Genomic DNA, 26,079 nt, shown 5'->3' on the forward strand with positions numbered 1-26,079 from the left:
CTGGTGCTGAGGACTGATCCATCATGAGTGGTAGTCACTGCTGATCAGGGTCAGGGAGCTCAGTACCAGCTGAGCACTGTGTGAAAACAGGGGCTCAGAGGTCTTCTACCTGGACAGGCTGTGGCACCTAGACAGACTTGGACAAGCCTGTCCAGTCGAGGTCCTGTATGGCACCGGGCCCTACCCTCTGGTCCTCTGGATGGCTGCCTGGCCTGCAGTCGTTTCTCACATGTGCTCTGCTGACCAAAGATCTCCCAAGTCCTCTGTATAGCTCTCTCTGGGTGCCCTGCAGGCTCCAGACCTGCAGCACCATCTTCACAGCTCAGGGAGTCTGCAGGCTCCGTCCAGGTTCCCTGCCCTGCACCACAGCCCTGAAATTCTCAGGGCAATAGGCTGGGAAGTCACATGGCTCACCCCACTCAGGAATCAGCCAGCCCTTCATTGCCTGTGTTCTTTGTCTTGCCAACTGTTGATTCATGTATTTTGTTCATTTTGGGAGGGAAATTCAGTACCTGTTTTTCCATCTCGGTGGTGTGAGGCTCTCTGATTTTTCCTCCCCAGCACCGGAAAGCCTGATGCAGGCTCTGGAAGACTTAGACTACCTGGCAGCACTGGACAATGATGGGAATCTGTCAGAATTTGGAATCATCATGTCTGAGTTTCCTCTTGATCCACAGCTCTCAAAGTCTATCTTAGCATCCTGTGAATTTGACTGTGTAGATGAAATGCTGACAATCGCGGCCATGGTAACAGGTACTCCGCAGGACTCGTTCTTTTTTGTGAATCTGCACCAGCTAGAGATTTAGATGAGATCCGTTTGAAGTGAAATATTTTAATAGATGAAAAAGGTAGAAAATTAGAACAATTATCTTAATATGAAAAATCTAAATCATACCGAGTGACTTTCCTAACCTGACATATACCAGGTTTGTTTGTGCTGAAGTAGTCAGCGCAGATCAAGAAAAATGAAGAAAATGTGTCACTAGACGTGCTCTTCCCCAAACGATGTATGTGTGTGTGTGTGTGGTTTATTTCCTATGCCACTTTCTCTTGGTTTATATGCTTTAATTTATGCTCTGACTGGCAGACAGACCAAAGGCTGTGCTGCTTGAGAACTTGTGTTCTAATCCTGCCCCCGCATCTGGCCTCTGAGCAGCCAGTCCCCCCTCCCACTGTAACACACGCTGGTATTACAAGCAGACCTAGGAAAAGCCAAGGAGAAAAGCATTATGACAGCTCCCCCTAAATCCCTGTGACGTCTGAGTAAATAAGGGCAACAGAGGTACACTCAGAGTAAGACAGACCACTGTGCCCAAGCCCAAGTGCTATGCTAACTGAAATGTCTCCATTTCTGCTGTCCTGTTACCTTCCCTCTTCAAGCTCCTAACTGCTTTTCGCATCTGCCACGTGGAGCTGAGGAAGCTGCCTTGACTTGTTGGAAGACGTTTTTACATCCTGAAGGAGATCACTTTACCCTGATCAACGTTTACAAGGCCTACCAAGACACGACTTTGAATTCCACCAGTGAGCGTAAGTGAATGTTTGTGAGTCCCAGAGATCACCTACGAAGCCCACCTTTCCTTCCCCAAATAAGCTGAGTGGCTACCTGTGAAACACCCTTTCTCTTTAGCCCTGTTGGTCACTTTGGTGGAATGATGCTTGAGGCCCTAAATGCACCTGTAGGTCTCTGTTAACAGAAGGAACTCACTCCTGCTCCCAGAGCTGTGGAGGGCAGCAGGGGCGCAGCTGCGGGGCTACAGGGCCAGCTTGGACTTAGAACCCAGTGTTCAGCTCGGCTGCATTCAGCAGGAGCTCGCCTGGGGCAGGATGGCACAGGGATAGACCTGCAGTTCCTAACCCCTCCAGTCTGGGGAGAAGGAAAGGAACTGCCTCCTCTGGGTGCCCACTGGGCCACAGCCATGCTTTGTGCTTTCCAAATACATGGCACAGCCACTGCTGGGCAGAGAGCATGGAGCATGCAAAACCAAACCAAACCACCCTGCTCCAGATAACTCTCAACAGGCCAGTGTGTTGAGCAATGCTGGGAACAATCAGACTGGAGTGGGGGGAGGGGGACGGGCGTCCAGATCACGTAGAATGGTGTCTATAGAAGCAGATGGGAAGTCCTGGGTGTGCCTGAGTGTTCTCAGTGACAAGGGGCTGGGAACTTCTCCTGTGCTGGGCGTTAAGACACGAGGGATCTCCAGGGGCAGAGGGCTAAGCAGTGTGCTGGAGGCCTCCCGGGCATCTGGTGAGTTCACCTTTGTTTCCACAAAGCTTCTTTTACCTCCTTTGCCCCGAAAGATGGGTGAAAAATGTGAAGTGAGAAATGTGAGAGCAATTTGGATGGCTGTAGAATTGTATAGAGCAGGGAGTTCATCTTCAAAGCTGAGAAAAAACAGTGGGGCAGAAAGAACATGAGGAGTTTGGCACCATCTTTAAGAGCTGGCAGGATGGGTGCCAAGTACCCGCTCTTGTTGCTCCGAATGGGCCTGTGGACAGGACAAGGTCAACAAGGGTCTTCTGCCACCACCCAAGGCTATGTGCATTGCTGGTCAAGGCAAAACTCTGGTCCACCCTAAGTAATGACAGGTGGCAAGAAAGTAACTTTGAACTGAGCCAGGTGACTGAATTCTGGTATAAAATTTGCAGCTGGGGTGGCTTAACCGTAACGTAGCTCCCAAATCCACCTGAAGTATCTTTTTCTTATGTGAGATGTTTTCCTGGATCAGAGGACTTTCCCTGTAAGCTCTTCCAGTCCTGGTCTGATTAAACATCACCACGCATATCCTTGCTGTGAACACAAGGTAAACCATGGACTCAGGCTTTCTGTCAGCGCTAGGAACGTGCTGTCTCCATAGCTCATGGGGTTGTGGAACCCTGTGGAACCCTCAGCCAGGGCAGGTTCTTCCTGGCAGTGCCACAGAGGGCCAGTCTCACAGCCACCAGAGGTCCCTGTCCTTGTCGTCTCTTAGGCTCAGTCACGTGACCTCCTCAGGACAGGCGAGTAGAGGACAGAGCACCTTCCTGACCCAGAACCTTTCAGACACAGCACATGATTTCTAAACAGCCTCTGCCCTCCCTTCCTGCCTAGACTGTGTGGAGAAGTGGTGCCACGATTACTTCCTCAACTGCGCTGCGCTCAGGACGGCAGATGTCATCCGAGCTGAACTCCTGGAAATCATCAAGCGGATCGAGCTTCCCTACGCCGAGCCCGCGTTCGGCTCCCGGGAGAACACGCTGAACATCAAGAAGGCTCTGCTGTCCGGCTACTTCATGCAGGTGAGAACAGACGAGGCCGCCCTCCTGTGGTCCTTATGAGACCTCCTGTTCAGGACGTTCTGTCAGGAACCTCTCGGGATGATTGCTTTACTGTTTACTTTAAAATGAAACAAACTCTCATGCTAGTAACGCTTAGTACTTAAATGTACTTGTCCTCGCACATGAAGGGCTAAGTCAGAATATGTTAACTTTGTCGGGAAGGATGAAAGATCTTTCATTACCAAGGGAAGTGAGCAAAACTCTCCTCGGCTGAACATCAGATAGCCAGTCCCTCCCCTCACCTGTGTGCACTTGCTCACATGTAACCAGTGGTGTAATGCCCAACAAAGTGTCTCACTGGTTCCTCCTCAGAGGCAGGCTGCCAGCTCCTCTAACTTACAGCACCTCAGAGAAGGTGTGCAGGTCCCACCACAGCAGAGAAACCCCGTGCGCATCACCTAAAGCAGCCTTAGTGGAGGAAACACTTGGGCACAGGTCTCCTCATCCTGACGTCACGGGGTTTCTCAAGAAGACAAGCTCAGACGGGAGGTGTGAGCACTGGACATGTGAGTGTAGGGCCCACGGTGTAGCTTCATTTCACGACCAAGCATTAACCATTGCAGCTGCCCTGAAATTCCTAATTAGGCAACATCACTCTCTCCAAGTTTTGGGTAAGACAAGTTTATGTCTTACTTCTTTCCATGAAAATAGGGAACATGGGTGGCCACTCTATAGTCCTGTGCTGTACCACATACTTTGGAATTATTAAAACAAGAACGTTTGTGTGTTCATCTCCATAGTAATACAAAATCTCTCCTGGACATTCTGCCTCTAGATTGCTCGGGATGTAGACGGGTCAGGGAACTACCTGATGCTGACACACAAGCATGTGGCACAGCTGCACCCCCTGTCCAGTTACTCCATCAGCAGGAAGACGCCAGAGTGGGTACTCTTCCACAAGTTCAGCATCTCCGAGAACAACTACATCAGGATCACCTCCGAAACCTCTCCAGAGCTGTATGTCTCATGGACAAAAAAGGGTTTCTACGGGAGTCGTCATGTTCAGTTACAAGGAATTTATACTGGTAGCAGTCTGAAGACAGGTCCCCCTGGGGGGTTATCTAAGAGGCGGTCCTGCCTTTGAGGTTACAGCATAGAGACCAAGTTACAGAAACATTAAGCAAAGCACGATGCACCTTCCCAGGAATGAAATGCTGCAGAGGTGGTGTCGGCAGGTGCAGACCTTGAGAAGGAACGAGTTCAGCCATCTCTCAGCAGATGAGCCACTGAGACTGAGCTAGTGGGGAGGGGAGGAGGGAGGCTGAGGACATATTCTCCATATACTTTTGAAGGTCACTCTGGCTGCCAGGTGAATGGGTTTGGAGGGGTAGTGGTGAGAATGCAAACTGGTATCTCAGAGGCTATTGCAGATGCGGGGTCCGTTCTGAAGGTACCTCTACTGCTTGGGCAGAACGATGTTCTAGGAAGGAACCAAGAGAAAGCAATGGCTCTCCGGCTTCGGCAGCTGGATGGGGGGAGTGGTTTTAGTTAAGACACAAAGAAACAAAGACCTCCTCTCACCCACCTAGAGTTCTCCCAAGCATCTGATCTGATCCTTCATGTATGTGACGGGTCTGAGGGGAAGTACCAGTGTCCCTGGGGGTCAGTGGTGGCCATCACTTCCACTCTGTGGCCTAACAGTAAAGAATCCAGCTGATCCTAGAGATGCACTTGGGTTGGTTCCATAAAAACTGTAGCCAGTGATATCCTACATTGGCACATCAGACTAAGACATGGAGGAGCTCAAGTTAAATGCCAGTCTCACAGGTGGATTCTCCTGGGCTGGGCTCAGACGTTTGGTATCTCACACCAGGAATCAATGCTTTTGTTTTCAACAAACAGGTTCGTGCAGCTGGCACCACAATACTACTTCAGCAACCTGCCTCCCAGTGAGAGTAAGGATATTCTGCAGCAAGCAATGGACCACCTATCACCCGTTCCCACAATGAAAGGGGAGCAGACGACGTGTGAGAAGTGCCCTGAAACTACTGAACAAAGGTGCGCCCTGCAGTGACACGTCAGGACCACCTAGAGCGCCACGTGCAATAAACCCTGAGCCAGCCTATGGGTGGCCCGGAGCTGGTGCAGCAACTGGACTCGATGTGGGGGCGGACCTCAGACCCCGCACTGGAGTCTTGAAAACTAACACTTTGTACATTATTTAAAAATAAAAATTAGAAGTTTTTATTGAGTTCTTTAAATTACTCCTTCACGTTTGTCTTATTGGGAAGGTTTTTCATCAACCACTCGTGACCTGACCAAAAGTTTTTTAAACGATATTTTGTAAATGTGTCACAGACACGGGCAACAGAACCCTACTTTTTGTAGAGGACCTAACTCTAAATAAAGTCATGAGTTTTCAGTAAAACAACACTGGGTTTCTGGTAATTTTACAGAAACAAGCGCACCCCTGTCCATGGGGAATGGGCTAGACAGACAGATGTTTCCTCAGTTCGTCCATGACTTCACTCATCTTGTCACACGGAACCAGCATCACAGTTCGCAGGGGCTTCATTGGGACGTCGTCAAAGGACCACCTGCCGCCCAGACATGTGTCGCTCTCCTCCTGCACCGAGTAGCTGAACCTCAGGACTGCCTTCTAAACCACATAACAAACCGTAAATGTAAAACTCAATCGACAACAACATTATGTTTGACACATTTACATGAGAACAGCAGCTGAAGGAAGCAACATGCAGAATAAAAGCAGCTCGAGTGGACCCCCAGGCAGAAGGCAACAATCAGCACAGGCCTGCCCCTCCACAGGGAGCACGGGCGGAGTGCCCGGTTCCACGAGGCGAGGAAGCAGCCAGGTGACGCTAACACGCTACTCACTCACACACTGTATAATTCTGAAATCGTTCACATCCATAATCTTGTGACAGGCAGTGACAGTAACATGCACAAACCAGGACAGCCAACGGGACGACTCCAAATGCTAGTCTCCCCACTGTCCCAGCTGCCTCCTCAGCGTGAAGCTGCTGTGTGACGAAGGGGAGCTTGCACAGCGAGCCATCTTCAAACACCCACATGCATTTCCCCCAAATGGTCTCCCCAGGGTGCTGAGGCATAAACTTTATAAATTTCCTGAAAAAATCAGAAGTGCTGTGAGTCCTTAGTGGAAGTCCTCAGAAGCAAGTGGTGTCACCCGTTGCAGGGGAGTGTGCGCCCCTTGCAGACGGACCTGAGAGGGCAGCGCGAGGAACGACTCTCTGGTGCCTGGCTGTCCCTCACGGCACAGCCACCTCTACAGGAAGGAAGTGCTGGAAGCCACCAATGGGGCGGCATCCCGGATGAGGGCACAGAGCGGCACATGAGCCAGAGAGGGACAGGAGAGCATGGGTGCGCCCAACAGGCTGTGATCTCAGACACACGTCCCGCCTGTGAACCCAGGCCACTGTCCCCCTCCCAGAGTGGGTGGGAACTGCACTCTCCAAACGCAGTCGACACCTGATCCCTATGAGCAGATTCACCCGCCGTCTCCCACGCTCATCACCACAGTGGGGGCGGGGAGCCGGGGACCACCTGTCAGGAACTTAGTGCATGCCAGGCACTGTGCTAGCTGCTAGCAGCTGGGGATACAGAGAAAAAACAGTAGTCACACTCAGAAGGTTTTGACACAAAATGGGAGAGCAATAAATCCTGACTTATTATTGTCAAGAAAATCCCTACATACCGTAGAACCTCAGTCCTCGAACTTAATTCATTCTGGAAGGCCGTTCAAGAAGCAATTTGTTCACAAACCAAATCAGCAACAAAAGCAAAAAGCCACAAAAATATTCCCAACACAATTTCCTGAGATGTTAACAAAGCAAGGTTTAGCAGTAAACTGACTCACTCTCAAATTCTCTCCTCTGTTTATCCCAAGTGATGCGTGACTGAACATATCAGCATGAAAGGGCTGCCGGTTCGAGAACTGAATTATTTGAGATGGGACACGTTCGAGAACTGAGGTTCCACCTAAACAGGTGGCACAATCTTACCTCGTAGAAAAATTCTTCCTCTGCATTTGCAAACATTAACTCAGCTTTCCTTTGGCTGCTCTTCTTTTTGGAATTGCTTTTTCCTGCTTCCACAAATGTCTTGCTAATCAGAAGGTAGAAGTAACACTTCCCACACGGCTTGTTAGTCCTGTGTGCCTCCGCCAGTTCTTTCCTACAAGGCACACACATGCACACAGGTCTGCTGCTGGGCCAGGTGAAATCAACCCATCAACAAACCAAAGCCCAGGGAACACCAGGGAGGCCTGCAGTGGTTCTGTTGTGGCACAGGCTGAATGCGTAGATGTCAGGTCTGGACACTTCTAAAGCAGAGTCTGTTTTGCCGTCTACTGCACTTTTGACTGATTACGGCAGTGCTTTTTATAATAAATAGTAGGATGAATTTCACAGATTAGGCGCCAAGTTGTGGATACAACAGATGAGTCTCATTCACTCAACATCACTGCTCTGTGTACAAGTTAAAAATCCTAAGAATCTGGATTTTTAAAACACAACTAATTTCTCACCTGCTGCAGAAATGGCACGGAAAGGCACAGACACCCTAACTTCTACACCAGTCGGCACAACAGCAATGAAGCCTTGATTTTTCCTTCTGTTAAGTGTATATAATCCTGTGCACTTGGCTACACAAAAAACGTAAGGAAACTCGCAACAGACCACTTCAGGTTCTTTACTAGAGGGTCAGTAGGAGGCAGGTGACCCTCTTGTGAAACCAAATAAACACCAGCTGGTCAAGAAAAAGACAACGCAAAACAAAAACCACTGCAGCACCAGAAGTACAATACGAGTAGCAACTGGAGGGTCGGGGTGTAAAAGTAAAAAGCAATGAATCCGTAAAGATGGGAAACCGAAATGTTTCGGGCCTACGGTCCCATTCCCACAAAGGGAAACCACAGTACCAGTGCCGAGGCCTGAAAAACACAGCCGTCAGGGCGGGGCCTGTCTTGTATGTGCGTACTCCTCTGTTTCAAAGCACAATACCAACTCTTAGCTCTTCTTGCATTTAAAATATTTTTGTAAACTTGAAACTGCATTTAAAAACACAGCAAACCCTGAGAAGCCAGAAATGTGGTATCAAGAGGATGGTTTCATTGGTCATAAAACATCCCAACAGGATTTAGGAATTTCACTCAGTTTTTGTTACTGTTGTAATTACAGAAACGTACCTGGGAAGAGGGTGAAAAACTGGTCAAATAGGAGTAAGAAGTATACATAAAACTCTTCTAGTTTTATGCCACTTAAGTACTTTAAGACTACGAAGACTACTGTCAGAATACTCTTAACACATTGTATGCGGGAAACATATTTATATGTTTTACGTTGACTGGCAGTAGAGCGCGCGATAAAAACTACCCTCAAACAATAACTGAAACTCCACCAAGCCGATTACAAAGGACGCCTGCAACGCATAGGGCGTGTCCTCCACCTTCACCCCCACCCCACACCGCTGCTCAGACCAGGACAGGGCTCTACCAACACCACTTAATCACACTTCTGAATCCACTCGGGAGAGAACACAGTTCGAGGCATTTTCAAAGTCACTTACTGGAGTTGCTGGTGCATGGGCAGAGCAATCTGTGGGGGGACGTTAATGAATCGTTCACTTAGGAGGAAGCCCACGGGCCTGGTGGCGTCATTCAAGAGCTTGTCCAGCTGCTCAACCACACTCTTGTCACAGTTCTTTGCACAGCAGCTCAGAATCAACTCCTTAATTTGTTCAGCACACTGGGTCCCCTAGAAAGCAGAGAGAAGTAGCTTCCTGTTACAGGTCATCACCCACAGAGGAGACCTGAAAGTGAGAACCAGTACTTTGTATCTTACAGGTGAGGGCAGTTTCCTGTCAGAGCCTTTAAAATCTCCCATCTTCAGTGGCGGCTGCCTCAGTATTTCTCAGCAGTAACTATGGTTTTAATACCATCCGTGATTGGTGGTGGGAGGGTTAGTGACAGGACACCAAAAGAGCAACTCTAGTCCACCTCATAAAGACTGATGGAAGGAACTGGAAGTTCATTTAGAAACTGAAGTGCAGCCTGCATCTTACATGAAGACGGTAAGCAGCTGGTTTTTACTCTTTATTGGAACTCATTAGTAATACAACTGATGAGTGAAAACACAAGTGAATGTCAGCACGCGCCCCCCACTCAGGAAGCAGCACGGACCCTCGGAAGCAGCTCCGAGGCAGCACAGGCAACTCCTGTGCCAACACCGGCACCACAGCACCTGCCCCACGGGGATTCTCTATACGGGGGCGGAGACATCAACTGGGTGCCCGTTAGACAAAACAAAACAAAGGGTTACAGTGAGACTTCACAGGCGCACAGGCCCTCTCCCTGCCGTCACTACCTGACAGGAAAAACCACGCAGGTGCCCCAGGGAACCAACCTTCCTTTCAGTTAAGTTTAGGAGACTTATGAAACCAAAAATCTCCTCTTCATCCATGTCGTCATCACTGTCTTCTGAAACAGCCGTTTGCTGTTTTAAAAAGAAAAATAGTTTCCATTTATATTTGGTTAGGAAGAAATATAATAGCAGGCCTTGGAATCTGGGCCTCATTAGCCTTTTCACACACAGACCGCACCATCATGCGCTGCCCAGCCCCAGCGTGTGGCCTCGTCCATATCCCTGTGCCTCCCGAGGTTCCCTGCCTCAGTCCAGGTTCTGCATGACCTCCTCCTGCCCTAAATTTATTTATACTAAGTTCTTTTTTTTCTTTTTTTATAGAAAATGGGGTTTTTTATGTATCTTTATTGATTTCAGAGAGAGTAAAGGAGAAGGAGAGAGAGAGGTAGAAACATCAATGATGAGAGAGTCATTGATCAAGCCCGCAACCGGGCATGTGCTCTGACCGGGAATCAAACCCCGATCGCCTGGATCCCAGGTCGACGCTCAACCGCTGAGCCACGCCCAGCCGAGCTATACTAAGTTATTAAGACATTTCTTTACTAGATTCTCAACATATTATAAACCCAGAACAGCTAATACCTCAGCCAGTCCTCCAGGACCATCATCACCATCTCCCTACACCCTGGAGGACACCTCTTACTGCAGCAAAACCTGTGCAGCAAAAGAGAACTCTCAGAGTGAAGCCCTAAGAAATCCCCAAATGGTCACATGGCTCACAAGCAATTAGCATCTCCAGAACTGCTCACCATTCCTCTCCCTGACCAGCCATCAACCGTCAAGGCAGCAGCACACAGGGGCTGCTTCTCCATGGGGCTGGGGTCACCCTCACATCACATCTCATCCACAACCACCTGCCTCTCCCCTACTCGACCATCTCTGGCCGACTCCCCTGCTGTCCCTCAACTCTCCTAAGCCTCTTCTGTAGTACCTAAGTACCTGAGCCACGCCTCACATCACATCTCACCCCCGTCCTGAAGCCTTGCAACCCACACCACGCACGTGCACTCAATTCTCCCTGCCTTTCCCTCACAGCCCTCGGAGTGCCTTCTTCAGAACAGTCCAAATCCAGTCCAAAGATGCCAGCGAAAGCTCTGGGCAGTCCCTCTCCTAGGAACAAGAAGTCTCTCCCTGGGACACTCAAGTGTCGCTATGGAAGCCTAGGAAGCCACAATTGTAGAGTTATCTGTGTGATCACCCAAGTGAAGGCGGAATCCCCAGTACATCAGAATGAGGTCTTTCAAGGACAAAACGACTGTCCTCTCTAGTACCCACAGGTCTCAGGACCCAGCCAGCTGAGGTGCCTGTGTGATGAGAGCAGGTGCTCTCCTCCCATTGCTCTAGTAAGAGGAAGCTGCCAAAGGTGTTACTCCTCACTCTCTGCAGTTGCTGTCACAACGTCACGGATGCTGTCCAAGTTCTGAAAACTACCCTTGAATTCAGTAACAAGATGTTGGTGATGCTCGTACAGTTTCAGAAGTTCAGTGGCTTGTTGGAGGTAGTAAAGCCAGATTAGGGTGTTTAGGAGGAGTGGAGGTGGAGACTGAATACAAACAATTTTTCAAGAAAACAAAGTGAGATGGCTACAGGTGAGAAAGGAACATTAGACCGAAGTGCGCCTATTTTTTACGATAAGCTGGACAACGGGCTGGGAACAGGAGCATGGCCACAGTGACACTCCCAGTGTACAGCATATGCCATAGGCCACAGAGCTCTGAGCCCTTTACACTCAGCTACTCACTCCGTCCACCTCCCACCCTGCAAGGTGGGTACACGCATCACCCATTCACAGTGGCAGACTATGCCTTCCACCGATGGCTGCAATGACATTTCCTATCCCAGCTCTTCTGACAGTGACCCAGACACTCCCCTCATTGAGAGGTGGGGTCTCTGCAACCTCCCCTGAACCTGCATAGAGACTCATGTCTGCTGACCAACCCAGCGGTGAACACGATGCTGTTTCATAAAATGCTTTGCACACTCCCCAACCCAGTTCTTTTGGCTGCTTGCTCCTGGGACCCCCCAATGTGTAGAGAGGCCCACACTGAGAGGAACTGAGGCCCCTAGCCCACAGTTCCAGCTGGGCTCCCAACGGACAGCCAGCACTATCGTGCCAGTCATGTGAGTGACCGACCTTGAAGTCTATCAGGACCCTCGCTAACCGTCCCCCCACTGTAATATGAAGCAAATAAGAGCTGTCCGCACTGAGCTCAGTCCAAATTACAGATCTGAGAGCTGAATAGACGACGGTCACTATTGTAGGACACAAAGGGTGGGGCAGTGTGTTAGGCAACAGCAGAGCATCAAAAGCCACAGAACGACAAGTGGCAGACGCAGGATAACCAAGTCTTGGTCTCTCCTCCTGACGCCCCCTTCCCTTGCTGTGCATGACACCACTCTCCTGCTGCTGCTTTTCTCTCCTGGCCACTCCTCAGGGTCTCCTTTGCAGGCTCTGCCACTGATCTCACGCACCAACTATCCCTGCCTCCATTAAGCCTTCTTTCCAACGGAAGCTTCCGGCCGGAAGGAGGAACTTACCAGAATCAAGAACTAATTTACTCAGAATGAGTGCAACTGCCAGCTTACCTTAATCACACTCCCGATATGGTTCTGTTGAATTAATAGATCTGTTAATTCTGCAGTGTTCACAGGAGCCTTCAGAAAAAGCTAAAAGAACAAAAAGAAATCATTTTAAATTAAAGTCATAGTATCTAATAAAATTTAAAATTTCCATATTCAAATAAAAATAATGAAATGTCAACAATTCAACCAGGAATATGACTCCGAAATGCAATCCCAAGAGGAAAGGAAAAGCCCAGGAGAGTCAAAGGAGCTAAAGGCACTGAAATTTAAGAAGAGGCAGTGCCCAGCAGGGCATGGCTCAGTGATTGAGCGTCAACCTAGGATCCAGGTGATCGGGATTCGATTCCTGGTCAGGGTACATGCCCAGGTTGCGGGCCAATCTCCAGTTGGGGTCTTGCGGGGGGGTGGCCGATCAATGACTCTCATCATTGATGTTGCTATCTCTCCCTCTCCTTTCCTCTCTCTGAAATCAATAAAAATATATTTTTAAAAAAAAAAGAGGCAGTCAGTGGTGATCGAGGCGGTGTGGGGGAGGGAAGAGGAAAGGGGAGGAGGGGAGGACCAGGAACCTAGGGCAAAAGACTAAGTGACTAGGACCGTGGAGGCTGTAAAGGGCAGGAAGGGAAGCCGTCTCCACTGGGGCAAAGAAAGAAAAGCCCCAGGTGGTGCAGTGATGTGGCTTCTATTAAGAATTTCTCTTAGAGGAAAACAGAAAGGGAGCCCAATAATTAGCAAATAAAGTACTGCAGGTCAAATATGTTAATCAAAGGAGGAGCTGGGAGCAGAAGCACAAATGGGGGGGGGGGATTAGCTCCGGAAAGAAGAGATCTTCCTTGCAGGCTAAGTGGGGAGGACAGGAAGGAGGTTCTAAAACAGGAAGGGTGAAGTCTGACAGAGCTTGTGTTGACTGGCCTGGATTTTCTTAAAAGAACAAATTTATGTGTAAAGAGGAAAAAAACAATACCTGCTGCAATAATTTCTTAATTCCGTCATAATCATTGTCTGAGATGGCATACGCTTCAAACTCAACATTCACTTCCTGTAAGTAACACAAAACAGGTCACCATACAGAATTTCTAAGATACTTCAGGCATTATGTTCCACTGCGAATTTTTCCTTTCTCTCTATGTCTGTTCTGTTTGGCTCTATCTCTATACAGAACACGCCAGAAGAAAGACAAGGAGAACAAATTACTTAAAGAACTGTAGCTGTCTAGTCTACAAAAACAGGCAAACACTGCATCCACACCGCGATCTGAACAGGGGCGTGAGAGCAGACCCACATTTTAAAAAGATCTATGGCTGGGGGCAGAGTACAGATGGTAGGGGAGTAAGACTGGAAAAAGGCTGCCCGTTCAAAGCAACTCCAGTGGTCCAGGAAAGAGGTGCTGGAAAGGCAGCTGGCCTACGACGGTTGTGTCTGGATGACAAGCGTCCAGACACTGAAGGTAACACTAACAGGATGTACTGACAACCTGGATGTGGAATGAGAAAAAGTAAGAAATTAAATTTAACTTCCAAGTTTTGGGTTTGAGCAACTGGTAAACTTGGGGACCATCTACAGAAGCGGTACAAAGAGTCCACGCACAAGTGACACACTCTGCTTTGGAGGTGGTTACGTCTGAGGTGCCTGCTAGACATTCGGTGTTTAAGGATCACTGAGTCCTAATTGTTCATTCAACAAACATTCAGTGGGCATCAGGCCAGGCACTGCGGCAGAAGCTGCTCTGAAGGCTCCCGGCTCTGAGAACCTATCACCAGGACTCGGTGAGACAAGCAGGGTCGGCTGCCCGTAGGCGGAAAACACGGTGAAGCTGCTGGGCCAGTGTGTCTAGGTGGCTGAGGGTCGCCCCACAGACCAGAAGATCACTGGTTCGATTCCCAGTCAGGGCACAACCAGGGCTGCGGGCTCGATCCCCAGCAGGGGGCGTGCAGGAGGCAGCCGATCAAAGACTCTCATCAGCATTGTTTCTCTCTCCTCCCCCCCTTCCTCTTTCTGAAACCAATGGAGGGGGGGAGGCAGACGGGGAGGCAGACGGGGAGGCAGGGGGGGAGGCAGGAGGGGAGGCAAGGGGGAGGCAGGGGGGGAGGAATAGCTAGAAGAATGGGTGGAAGGATGGATGGAAGGATGGATGGAGGGAGGGAGAAACGGATGGAGAAATGGATGGAGGAAAGAAGAAATGGAGGGAAGGAGGAATGGAGGGAGGGAGGAAGGGATGGAGGAAGGAAGGGAGGGAGGCAGGAAAGAATGGATGGGTTGGATAGAGGATGGGATGGAGGAAGGGAGGGAGGAAACACGGCGCAGCTGAGGCCTGAGCGAGGAAGGGAAACCTACAGGAAGGGGAGCGTCGGAAAAGCTCCCGATGGAACCGAGCGGCGGCTACCGAAGCCGAAAGGGGGCCGCTGCGGGCGCGGGGCGGAGGGGTCACCCTGCAGGCCCCGGGGCCGGGCCGGGCTCGCGGTCCGCCGGGAATTGGAGACAGGCCCTGGGGACGCGCCGGGCCGGGTTCTCCTGGGGGCCGGGCCGGAGGATAAGCTTTGAAAAGAACGTCTGCGGCCGCGGCGGGGGCGAGACGGGAGCGGGGCGCGAGAAGAGCCTCCGCCGCCCGCAGGCCGAGCGCAGGCCCCGGGGGCGGGCAGCCTCCCCGCGCCTCCCCCGCCCCCCGGTTCCCCGCGCCTCCCCCGCCCCCCGGTTCCCCGCGCCTCCCCGGCTCCCCCGCTCCGGCTGCCCTGACGTCTCTCCCCGACAGGGCCGCGCTCTGCTCACCTCGTCGACGAGCCCGTCGTCTTCCTCCTCCTCCTCGTCGCTGTCTTCATCGGTTTCGTCCTGGTCCTCGGCATCCTCAGCCTCTTCCTCCTCGTGGCGCGGGTCCGGCGCCCCTGCCGCCCGCGGAGCCCCGGCGCCCACGGCGCGCCGCTTGGGCCTGGACGCCATGTTGCGCGCTCACTGCGCCTGCGCAGCTGCGCGCGCCGGTCCTTCCGGATCCGCCCACACAGCCGGGGGGGCGGGGAGACCGCGTGGAATCTGGGCGCCGGGTCGGCGACCACCCCGGCGCGCCCACGGGCTCCAGGGCCGTAACCCCTCAGAGCGAGTCAGTTTCGGGCCTTGTCCGGGCCTGTCCTTCCCCCCTCGAGCTCCCTCGCCCCGGCCACGGCTCCCCCCTCCCCTGGCGCCGTGGGTCGGCCCATCTCCGCTCCGGCGCGGGCGGCGGTGCGCACGCGCGAGCTCGCGCTGTGAGCCCCCGGGCCTGGCGCCGGCCGTCGCCATGGCAGCTCGGGCCGCGGGGTGAGCGCCCGCCCCCCGCCGGCGTCGCCTGGCCGCCCCAGGTGGGAATCGCGGGGTACACCCCCCGGGCTGGGCACGGCCCGCGCTCCAGACCTCTCGGGCTCTCCGGCCCGGCGAGGTAGGTGTCGCCGCGCCGACGGGCCCCGGGGCCTCGGACTGGGGGGCCACCTGCGGCGAGCGCGGGAGCGGACCCCGAGGCCGCCGCTGGCCGGGCGGGGGCCCCGCGCGGAAGGTCGCGGAAACCGCGCGGGCGCCCCAGCGGGGGTGGGACGTGGGAGGCCCCAAGGCCGGCCCCTCGCGGAACCTCCGCGAGCGCAGCTCTTGACCTGAAAGCTTCTTTAAAAAGTCGGTAGACGCGGGCCTCACCCTGCCTCCCCAACACCTCCGGGCAACACGGGGACGAGCGTCGGCGCGCGGGGGACACGGGAGCGGCCGCCACGGGCCAGGCGGCCCCTGCTGTCCGCGCGGCGCCGCGCGCCGCCCGCCCCGGTCTCATTCCTGACCCCTCGGGGTCACCAGCACCCGGTCTCATTCCTGACCCCGCGGGGTCACCAGCACCCGGTCTCATTCCTGACCCCGCGGGGTCACCAGCCCCCGGTCTCATTCCTGACCCCGCGGGGTCACCAGCACCCGGTCTCATTCCTGACCCCGCGGGGTCACCAGCACCCGGTCTCATTCCTGACCCCGCGGGGTCACCAGCCCCCGCTCATTCCTGACCCCGCGGGGTCACCAGCACCCGGTCTCATTCCTGACCCCGCGGGGTCACCAGCCCCCGGTCTCATTCCTGACCCCGCGGGGTCACCAGCATCCGGTCTCATTCCTGACCCCGCGGGGTCACCAGCCCCCGGTCTCATTCCTGACCCCGCGGGATCACCAGCACCCGGTCTCATTCCTGACCCCGCTCCCTTCCCGCCCCGCGGGGTCACCAGCACCTGCTTCCATTCCTGACCCCGCTCGCCTGTCCTGTCGCTTGGACTCGGCTGCCTGCCTCCAGCCGAAGGCCATCTGTACCCCAGTGATAAGGGGGTCCCGGGAGGGCCCTCTTTAATCTTCGCGCGCATTCGTGAGCATTGCCTTAGTGTTGATTCTCAGACAAGGAAGGGAGGGAGGGAGGGAGGGAGGACGGAAGGGAGGGAGGACGCAGGGCTTTTGATACATACTGACGAGTTGTCTAGGTGGTTAGGAAACTTTTGAAAGGTTCTCTCACGATACTTGACAACATTTATAAGACACCATTTGAGAAGTAGAGTAAATGTAATTCTTTCCTAAAGAGCTTACGAGCAGCCTAGTCTGTGCTCGAACTGGAAGGAATTACTCACTTGTTTCCTTCCAGAATGAGACCCCCTTTCTCTACTGGTCGATAAGCCCCTCACTTCTCTCCTGCAGCCTCTCCCCACCGGCTGGGGCGCTGGCTTTCCCTGCAGGCTTCAGCTATCGAGCGGCAGCACTGCTCCCTTGGCCTTATCAGGGGCAGGGGCTCGGGGAACAAGCCCACTAACGCTGAGTCAGTGTGCGGGCCGGCCCTGCCAGCCAGCAGATTACCTTCCTCCCTCTCAGCTCTAATTCAGATCCGTTCCCTGCTCTGTCACAGGCCCTGCAAGGCCTGCCAGGCAGTAATGAAGGTTCTTTTGCTGAAAGACTCTACGGAGGACGGTGGCCAGGATCCGTACATCAGGGTAAGTGCCTGAGCCTCCTGGTCCCGAAAACACAGCGGCCGTAGCAATGAGGTCAGGGGCCAGGCTACTAGAGCTGCGGAGCTGGCACAGAGTAAGCTGTCAGTCTGATGCCAGAACCCTTCCCTTGTTCCCAAGCACCCTGGCCAACCCAGACTGTACCCTTTTATTTGCAGGAATTAGGATTGTATGGACTTGAAGCCACTTTGATCCCTGTTTTATCATTCGAGTTTCTGTCTCTTCCCAGTTTCTCGGAGAAGGTAAGGTCTGCCAGTGTCTGAGCACCGTAACTTCTCAGACATGTTTGGTTTCTGCAGAATCCCAAGCCGGAAGGACTTTCTTCCTTCCCCTCATTTTACGACCCAGCTTCTAAAAGGGCAGCACAGCCCCGCCAGCTCCAGGATTCGGCTTGAGGACCGGCTGCCATTGGGTTCTCAGCCTGGGCCGCCTCCTGCTGCTCCACCCTGACGTGGATGTGGAGGCCGCCCAGGAGAGCAGGCGGAGCAGGCTGTGGGGAGGGCACTGCTCACAGCAGTTCACACCCTGTCCTATTCCCCTCCCACCCCACTCTGACCTCTGCAAAGCCGCCAGGGAGGTGTTAGTTTTCCTGTTTTAGAGATGGAGGCCCCAGGTCGGGCAGCTTGGCTGAAGCCTCAGCAAACCAGAGGCAGTGTTGAGACTCAAGACCAGGACATGTCCCCACAGCCTTAGCTCTGCCACCCAGGGTGGGAGGGACCTGCACTGCCTAAGACAGTCCAGTGAAGCCTGATGTTCCAAGTTAAGGCCTCAGTGCCTGAAGCCCCATTCCCCCGGCTCCATAGCCGTTAGCACCAGGCCCTCCCTCCTGTTCTGCGCATGGCAACCAGCCAGCCACTGTGGGAAGCCTTCCTGTTTCCTCAGTTCCCTTTGAGCTGAATGTTGATTGTTCAGTTCAGCAAACACTGAGTTGGCATCTTCACGTCCCCTTGCACTTGGCCTGTGATCTGAGGGACTGTGAGGGGCACACTTAACACTTGCTCTTCCATAAGCAGCTCTGAAAGGGAACAAAGGGCCTCATTCATCATTTGAGGTCATTTCTAGGACCTCGTGGTCAGAAAAATCCTCAAGTCTCCACAGGAACCTCCATCACTTCCAGCCAGTCTGGTCCCTGAGGGTTGAGGGGGTTTTGAACTCTCCGTCAGGTTCTGGCTATGCAGTGAGCACGATGCATCTCAGCCACTCCCTTGGCCGGTTACTTAGCCTCGCCCCGCCTGTGTAACTGGTGGGTGAGAACAGCCCCCACCTCACAGGAACCTTCACAGATTCAGTGGAGGGGGTGTACACAGCAGCCCAGAGCCTGCTCAGAGTAAATTGTCAATAGATTTTATCACCGTTGTCTTTGAAAATCAGGGCTTCAGCATGGACACCACCCCGGCGAATAGTCCAGTTTTATTACAGATGCAGGTCAGGTCTGCCCTCCTGCTTGCACCCCACCCAGCCCCAGCGGAGTCCTGTTGCCCCTCTGCTCCAGTTACACCCACCTCTCTACACAGCACCTGCTGTCTCTCCCCTCGACTCTGAGCTCTTGAGGGAGATGCTACGAGTAATGAATTCACCTAGAACACTCAGCACACTCAGCTCTCAGTAAGTTGAGTGGATGGACAGACGGACAGATGAAGTTGTTTGCCCACTATTGTGGGCATTGGCATTCTGGGAAATGCTGAGCTGAGCCATCACATAAAATACCTTGTTGGTGTCTGTGTGCAGCTGTCTCGCCCAGAAGCATACGGAGGACTCATTTTCACCAGCCCTAGAGCCGTGGAAGCTGTGCAGCTGTGCCTGGGGGATGACAAAACCGAAGGTGAGGGCGGGTCCCGCGCCCTCCATGGGGCTCTTCCTTGGTGCTCATGCACCACCTTGCAGCCTCCTAAACACCCAGACCGACAGCGCTGCCGAGGAGCCTAAGTATTCCCCTGCCAGGTGGTCATGCCTCCCGTCAGAACCGATCAGCCCAGTCTCTCCTCAAAGGGGTGACGAGTGGACAGCGCGTGCTGTGCCAGGCACTGCGTCACTGACTGAGCCCCTGTTCCTCCCCTCCATCAAACCAGGCGGACAGAACCTGGGTTCAGACTGAACAGCCACAGTCTGTCTGACGGAACAGGGTTAGGATGAGCAGGCGGCCTTGGGCAGCAGTCCACGTGGCCTCTGGTCTCTGTAGCTCACATGTAATTTCATGTGTTACAGCCTGGAAGAAGTCTCTGAGAGGAAAATGGAATGCCAAGTCTGTGTATGTGGTTGGAAATGCTACCGCTTCTCTGGGTAAGCAATGGAGGTAAAAATAACGCCTCAAAAGAGGACTGTGATGTGTTGATTTATGATAAGAAATCTGTATTCAGCCTTCGTCCCTGTTCCTGGCACAGAGCTCCTAAAACTTATTTCCTAGGTGGTAAAGGTAAAGGTGTCTGTTGTTACTCATAACAACCCCCTTTCAGCTCCACCTGAGTTCATTTTGATGCACTGACTTTTTAAAAGGCCCCAAAGTTGGGGCCAGTTGCCAGGGGAACCAGCCCTGTGATTAGAGCAGGAACTTTCAGAGCAGGAGCCCGCCCCTCACCACCACCACCACAGAGAAGACGGGCTGCAGGCTGAATTAATCAGTCAAGCCAACAGTCTCAGCATGGTTCCCACTGGGTACTTAGGAGTAATGCACACAGTTGTCGCCATGAGTACCAACATCACTGTGTACTTGGGCCCCAGGGCTGCTCCGGGAAGTTTTCAAGGTTCTTAGGTTGGCTGAGACCCCAATCCAGTCAGGAGTCTGGCATCACAGCATAAGCAAGGGCTTTGTTCCTGGACAGTTTACAGTTGCAGGTGACTTTTCTCCTGGACTCGGCATGTTTCTCATGACCTGTAAATGAAAGGCTGGTGGTGTCGACGTGAGAGCTGCAGTTTGGTGTTAGCCAGGCTCGTGTGAGCACGTCCTTTCTCAGAGGAGTTCCACATTCCTTGCTGACCCAGCCCCCGGGGCCTTCCCTCTGCAGGGTGACTAGTGCTCCACCCTAGTGGAAAGTGCAGGGAGCCTGGGTGTCAGCTACTCAGTTCGTGATGGAAGTCGCACAAAGTGGCTGGCAGAACCCTCACCCTAGGTCACCTGCAGCCCTGGCAGCTTGTCAGGACACCATTCCTCCCTCCCATCCGTTTCATTCCCGCCATGTCAACTAACACCTTCCTGGATGGGGGCCTTGGCTCCTCCCAAATGAGGCCTCCCTCTAGTGTCCGTAGGTCTCAAAGGGTCCCACCTCTGAGAAAACCGCTTTTCTTGAGCTCCACTGAGATGGCCAGCAGTTTGCTCTAATCATCTCATATAATCTTAAAACAGCCCCATTGGGTTGTGTCTTCCCCCCATAGACGAGCTCAGTGGGACTCAGGGAAATTGGCGCGTCACCCATAGCCACAGGTCTAGGAATCTGGGCCCAGGACCCAGCACCCTCCATCAGCCGAGAGCCTGCGCCTCTCCCACCAGGCCGGCCTTGGAAGGACTCCCTCTGTGACTCAGGAAGCAGGGCCCTGTGTCTGCACATTATAAAGGCTGCACAAAAACAGGGACATTAATTGCCACGTAGAGAACGGTACTTTTTCTTATCTCCCAGTGAACAAGATCGGCCTGGATGCAGAAGGAGAGCACTGTGGGAACGCAGAAAAGCTCGCGGAGTACATCTGCTCCAGTGAGTAGAGAAGGTCGCCCCACGTGCAGCCTACTGATTCAGCCCATCTCCTGCGGCCCCACCCGGAGGAGGAGACAACTCAAACTTAATGCAAAACATTTGGGGGGCGGGGCTCCCTGTGATTGGGCTCCTCTCACAGGTCTCGGGGCTGGGAGGGTCCAGAATGACCCAACTCCAGGCTCCTCATTTCTAATATCCTTTTAAGAGGTAATGGTCGCCTTAAACACGTCAAAGCCCTTTTAAATGTGGAAATCAATGTGGAGGGTTGCTCTTGGCATCCTGGGGTGAAGGGCCTTGGGTGACAGAGAATAGCTGTTGGTGGGATGACCCTGACGCCCAGGCTCCTTAGTGGAACAGGCGGCCCAGCCGGCTTCCAGGGCAGGGGGTCTGGCTGCTCCCAGCTGAGGCGTTAGTTCTGCTGGACGGAGACGAGAGTCAGTCCTCACTGCCCGGCCCAGAGCCGGCTCGCGCTGCTCCTTGTTTCGCAGACACAGGGCAGGGAGTCTCCGTGTCTCTTCTGAGCTGTCACACTGGTGCTCCAGCCAACTGGGCCAAGGCTGGAGGGACACAGGAGCACCTGCCCTCACCGTGAAGGCTACTGGCCAGGCTCCGGAAGCCCATTACCTCCTCTGAGTTATTACCAGCTGTCTGAGGCCCTAAGACATCTTCAACCCGCAGTTAGCACATCCAAGTAAACCCATCTCAGCTGCTAATGAGGACTTTCACCTGGGCTTTACCAAGGCATTTGGGATCCCCCCCCCCCCCGGGTAGTGACCCACAGGAATGAGCAGCTCAACACAGCTGGACCTGGAGGAGAGATGCTGCGAGAGGCAGGTTCTGGAATCTTCTGAAGGCCCCTTGCACACCTCTGTGGTGGGCCCTGCCAGAGGCCCCTTGGGCCCTTGGCTGGTGGCCGCTGTGCTGACTGGGACAGCAGTGGACACGCCTCTTGTCCTGGGCATGGCTGCACAGCCATTCCTGGCTGCCATCTCCCTGCCTCTTTGTGAGCTGGAGCCACCTTAGGTGCCACCCTGCAGGGGTAGAGAGTGTATTGCTCCAGTGCCCACATCGGGCCCGACCTCTAACCTTTAACCCCAGGCAAGGTGCAAGCCTGCATCCCGAATAGTCTCTGCTGCCCAGGAGCCGCCTCAGGGATGGGAGGGAAGGAGCCTGGGGGGCAGCAGACCCTGGCTGTGTGGGTGCTAGTTTCCCAGGCCCCTGCCCACACTGCTGCTGCGACCTTCCTGTGACAAGGTCAGCGAGGTGGCAGCTGCCCCTTCCTCCTACAGTCACTGGACCGGGGGCCCACGGAGCAGAGTGGGCAGCCGCCCAGGTTCACACATGGGGCACCATCTGCTTTACTCACAGGGGAGCCGCCAGCACTGCCTCTTCTGTTTCCCTGTGGAGCCCTCAAAGGAGAGATCCTGCCCAGCATGCTCAAGAACAAAGGTGACTAGCAGCTCTCCTCTCCTCACCTCTGGGGTCTGAGCGCCTTCGGCGGGGGAGTGCGCCGGCCTGGGCAGGCGTGTGGTGCAGTCTGCCTCCTGCTCAGCTCCAGGGAGGAGCATGCAGCCACGGAGCCATCACGGGGCGGGCGGTGACCCCGGGCAGGGTCCACACACACAAGAAACCTAAGGACGGAGCCGATCTGTGAGGGCGGACAGCCGCCTCCAGCTCAGCTGCTCGAGCCTCGATCCCTCTCCATCCCAGAGGCTCCCGGCCTGGTCCAGTCAGAACTGCAGTCTAGAGACCTCACTTCCACAAAATGACCTAATGGAGAGCCTGGGAGCGACCTTTTGCTATAAAAAGCGGCCTCCCTACCTGAATCTGTCTTCTGGGCTGCAGCTCCTTTATTCTTTATTGCCTTCTAAAATTAACTTTGGTTTACAGCACCCGTGGTGGAGTGGCCAGGGGCAGTCCTGTGGGCGGCCCACACAGCTTGGGAACGAGGGTGTCTGTGGTACAAAGGAAGCCTGGGCTTCAGGGCCCTGTCCTTTCCTGCGTCTCGCCTCCCCCGCAGGCCACTTAGTGTTCAGCAGGTGCAGAGGGCCGGCCGAGCCTGTTCAGGATGGTGGGCAGACGGAGGTCCCCACTGACTGCCCTGCAGTACAGACTCCGTGGTGTCCCCAGGGCAGTAACTTTCCTGGTTTTGATCATGTCCAGGGATCCCCATGGAGAGCATCATTGTCTATCAGAAGACTCCACACCCGGGGATCCAGGTGAACCTGAACAGCTACTACTCCACGCAGGTGGGTGCTGTTTCCAGTGAGAGCTCGGGCAGGGCGGGCGCCAGTGGAGGTGGGTGGTGAGGCCCAGCCCGTGTGTGGTTCCCTCTCCAGCCGTGGGACTGAGGACGTGGCCTCTCGGAGCCTTCACCCCTGTATCTGTGAGCTGGGACTAGACCCATCTAGTAGGTTTTCACAAGGATTAAAGGAGAGGACACAATGCGCTTGTCCAGCGCCCAGACCTAGTGAGCCAGGCAGTGTCCTCGGTGTTGCTCTTCACCGGTGTGGCATTGGTGGGGCGTTGGGGCAGATGCTGGGAAGGCCGACCCTGCCCACCGAGAAGTATGGGTGGAAATTGGAGCCCCGGACCGTTGGAGGCTTCAGGCCAGAGGGTGGAGGCGCTCTTTTGAGTTGATGGACGTTTCCCACATCTAGATGCAGACACACACCTCCCGCCCTCTCTCAGGACAGGGGCTGAGGGACTCCCTCTTTCTCGGCGCTGCTCAGAGGAGCCGCTCTTGCTTTCCCCACAGGGCATTCCAGCCAGCATCACATTTTTCAGTCCCTCTGGCCTGACGTACAGTCTCAGGTATATTCAGGAGTTATCTGGAGACAACATCAATCAAATCAAGGTGAGGTATTCAGTGCTTTTGGTCTTTTTCAAGTTAAAATTTTTTTTTTACTAATTATCTAGTTTCCACGTTAAGTCCAAGCACTCCTGACCCAGGGGTGCCCACGGCAGCCCGGCAGGCATACCCCTCCCAGCCCCAGCCTCAGCTCACAGCTCAGCAGTGCCACTTCCTGGCTGGTGCTCGTGGACAAGTCGCAGAACCTCTCTGAGCCTGTTTCCGAATTTGGCTCACGTGTTAACATCCTATCCCTTTTTTTCCATCTAAGCATCTTGAATGATCTGTTGTAAAACACTCCTCCTTTCATGTCTTTTAACTCAAAGGATTTATACTCATGCTTTTCAAAGACTGTACTGTTAGGAGTCTGCGAGTCCTCACAACCTCCTGGGTGTGGTCTTGAACTGGCTGGGGACTGGGGAGGGCAGGTGTGACCCGCCAGGAGCTGGAGGACAGAGATCAGCACTGAGGCCTCCCCAAGTCAGAATGGAGGCCTTTCACCTCCCAGCACACATGGGCTCGGCACACCTGGGCATGGGACTGTTTCCCAGGTTTACAGGTGGAGTGTAGGTTCAGAGAAGTGAGTCCCCACCCTCTCGTTCCAGGGCCCTGGTCTCAGCTGCTCTCCTTCCCCAGGGTTCTGGCCACCATCCCCCACACTGTTCTGTGTTCCACGTGACCCCTCCCAGGGCCCTGAGACACTAGACAGAAATGTCCACAACTAAGACGTCCTTCCAAGTATGCACGGGTGCAGCCAAGGGATGGGTCCTGACTCCCGGACCTTCCCACCACCTGAGCCGAGCGCAGGCCCAGCAGGGTCTCGCTGGGGGTGGTGGCCGGTGATGGTATCACAGAGGTGAAGGCAATTTGCTGCCATAAAGCCGGGTTCCAATCGGGGTGTAACCCTCACCTGCCGAGTGGTGTCCTAACAAGCAGGATGTCGGACGAGCCCCACGCCCATCACCCCCAGCCTCCCCGGCACCTGCCGGTGCCCTGAGGCCCCTTCTCTCTCTCGGCAGTTCGCAGCCATTGGCCCCACCACTGCCCGTGCCCTGGCCGCCCAGGGCCTGCCTGTGAGCTGCACTGCGGAGCGCCCCACCCCACGAGCGCTGGCCGTGGGCATCCGGACGGTGTTGCAGCCTCACAGCTGCTGAGCGAGCCACCCCGTGGCCTTCCTGGGCTGGGCTGTGCCGTGGGCTGAGGACAGTGGGCTGCTGCCTGCGGGGTGGGGGAGGCCTGCCCTCAACGCCTGCCCTGTGCCTGAGTGAAACCACCCAAAACCAGCGACTGGGAAGGGACCTGAGGCTGGCAGCAGGCCCACGTGCACGTCACTCCCTCCGTGGAGGCTACTCGGACCCTTGCCCAGCACATGCCAGCTTCTGGGCCCCTCGAGAGTGCTTTCCCCGGCAGCAGGAAATCAGATGAACCATACGGGCTACCGGTGCAGACTGCTGGCGTCTGGCTGTGCACTGTTTCCAGGGCGAGGCAGTGTTGGGGGCGGAAACAGATGTGCCCACGCTCTGAAAACCAGCAAGCCTGGAATGAGTGATTAAATCTGTTGTGTGTGAAGTAGTTTTATTCATCCTGTAAAAAGGACCTTGAAGTGCCTGCTCTGTGAGTTGTGGGCAATGGTGAATCAAATACAGAGACGGCCTTTAGAAATGTCAGTGCAGCCTAGTCAGTCAGGCGGCGAGGCCCACCCTCCTTCCTATTTCCTGGAATGTAGATACTAGAGCTGGAGCTCTAGCAGCCCTTTTGGGCCTTGGGATGACCTTGGGAAAGGAAGCTGAAGATGACACTGGGGTGCTAAACCAGCTTTCTGTTACAATCAAATCGGATCCTAAATGATAAAATAATCAAGTTGAAATGTCAACTAAACATCAATAAGGAAAATCTTTGGACACTAGAAGTTCCTCATATACTTAATACTGAATCTGTTAAAAAAAATCAACAGCAATTTTGAACTGTGTATTTTCATATTTATAGATTTATGATTTGTGCAATTATGAAGTGTTTCAAAAGTAACTGCAACAAAAAGACTTTAATGTCCTCAGCAGTATTAGAATCTTAGTTTCAAAAAATACTGATATAAACCACAAAAGCTGCAGAACTCTATTTGGCCTGGTAACTGTCATAACTTTTAGGCCTGCTGGTAAGCACTGCTCAAGGTATACACAGTCCTTACCGAAACTGATCTTTTATCTCATTTCTGAATTAACATTTGATGACAAACTTTTCTCTTTGCCATCCCATTGACTCCT

General features: G+C 53.8%; 3 protein-coding genes across 7 annotated transcripts in view; 2 read left to right on the forward strand and 1 right to left on the reverse strand.

The window, feature by feature from the left end:
- Nucleotides 1-5,512, forward strand: part of DHX32 (DEAH-box helicase 32 (putative)) — a 23,337-nt gene extending 17,825 nt beyond the window's left edge. For both annotated transcript variants that reach the window (XM_081158290.1, XM_081158289.1), the window contains exons 8-12: nucleotides 562-753; nucleotides 1,381-1,530; nucleotides 3,095-3,282; nucleotides 4,097-4,278; nucleotides 5,164-5,512. In XM_081158290.1, coding sequence (XP_081014416.1) covers nucleotides 562-753; nucleotides 1,381-1,530; nucleotides 3,095-3,282; nucleotides 4,097-4,278; nucleotides 5,164-5,335 — 884 coding nt within the window. In that variant the 3' untranslated portion in view covers nucleotides 5,336-5,512. The remainder of the gene's footprint in view (nucleotides 1-561; nucleotides 754-1,380; nucleotides 1,531-3,094; nucleotides 3,283-4,096; nucleotides 4,279-5,163) is intronic.
- BCCIP (BRCA2 and CDKN1A interacting protein) lies at nucleotides 3,324-15,256 on the reverse strand. The gene is made up of 7 exons (XM_081158292.1): nucleotides 15,072-15,256; nucleotides 13,270-13,344; nucleotides 12,309-12,389; nucleotides 9,705-9,794; nucleotides 8,869-9,056; nucleotides 7,305-7,476; nucleotides 3,324-5,920 (listed from the first exon to the last, which is right to left on the reverse strand). Exons 1-7 carry the CDS (start codon nucleotides 15,237-15,239, stop codon nucleotides 5,750-5,752), a joined length of 945 nt encoding a protein of 314 aa, XP_081014418.1. The 5' UTR covers nucleotides 15,240-15,256; the 3' UTR covers nucleotides 3,324-5,749.
- Nucleotides 15,257-15,308: 52 nt separating this feature from the next.
- On the forward strand, nucleotides 15,309-25,387 carry UROS (uroporphyrinogen III synthase). 4 transcript variants are annotated; one of them, XM_081158294.1, is made up of 10 exons: nucleotides 15,309-15,631; nucleotides 17,182-17,266; nucleotides 17,440-17,523; nucleotides 19,010-19,103; nucleotides 19,487-19,561; nucleotides 20,893-20,967; nucleotides 22,336-22,416; nucleotides 23,131-23,216; nucleotides 23,726-23,824; nucleotides 24,838-25,387. In XM_081158294.1, exons 2-10 carry the CDS (start codon nucleotides 17,207-17,209, stop codon nucleotides 24,970-24,972), a joined length of 789 nt encoding a protein of 262 aa, XP_081014420.1. In that variant the 5' UTR covers nucleotides 15,309-15,631; nucleotides 17,182-17,206; the 3' UTR covers nucleotides 24,973-25,387. The 4 variants fall into 4 exon arrangements, with proteins under 4 accessions (XP_081014420.1, XP_081014419.1, XP_081014422.1 ...); XM_081158293.1 differs by having other exon boundaries at nucleotides 15,509-15,708; XM_081158296.1 differs by lacking the exon at nucleotides 24,838-25,387 and adding an exon at nucleotides 23,887-24,159 and having other exon boundaries at nucleotides 15,535-15,631; nucleotides 23,726-23,781.
- The last annotated feature ends 692 nt before the right edge of the window (nucleotides 25,388-26,079 follow it).

Source organism: Miniopterus schreibersii, assembly GCF_964146895.1.
Source record: "Miniopterus schreibersii genome assembly, chromosome: 14".
NCBI lineage: Eukaryota > Metazoa > Chordata > Mammalia > Chiroptera > Miniopteridae > Miniopterus > Miniopterus schreibersii.

Excerpts from the sequence above, each read along its gene's own strand:
- UROS (XM_081158294.1), top strand. The coding sequence starts at position 17,207 with ATGAAGGTTCTTTTGCTGAAAGACTCTACGGAGGACGGTGGCCAGGAT. Across the intron at positions 17,524-19,009 it reads TTCCCAGTTTCTCGGAGAAG|CTGTCTCGCCCAGAAGCATA; the intron begins GTAAGGTCTGCC and ends GTCTGTGTGCAG. Across the intron at positions 20,968-22,335 it reads CGCGGAGTACATCTGCTCCA|GGGAGCCGCCAGCACTGCCT; the intron begins GTGAGTAGAGAA and ends CTTTACTCACAG.
- BCCIP (XM_081158292.1), bottom strand. The coding sequence starts at position 15,239 with ATGGCGTCCAGGCCCAAGCGGCGCGCCGTGGGCGCCGGGGCTCCGCGG. Across the intron at positions 13,345-15,071 it reads ACGACGGGCTCGTCGACGAG|GAAGTGAATGTTGAGTTTGA; the intron begins GTGAGCAGAGCG and ends TGTTACTTACAG. Across the intron at positions 12,390-13,269 it reads TTAAGAAATTATTGCAGCAG|CTTTTTCTGAAGGCTCCTGT; the intron begins GTATTGTTTTTT and ends TTGTTCTTTTAG.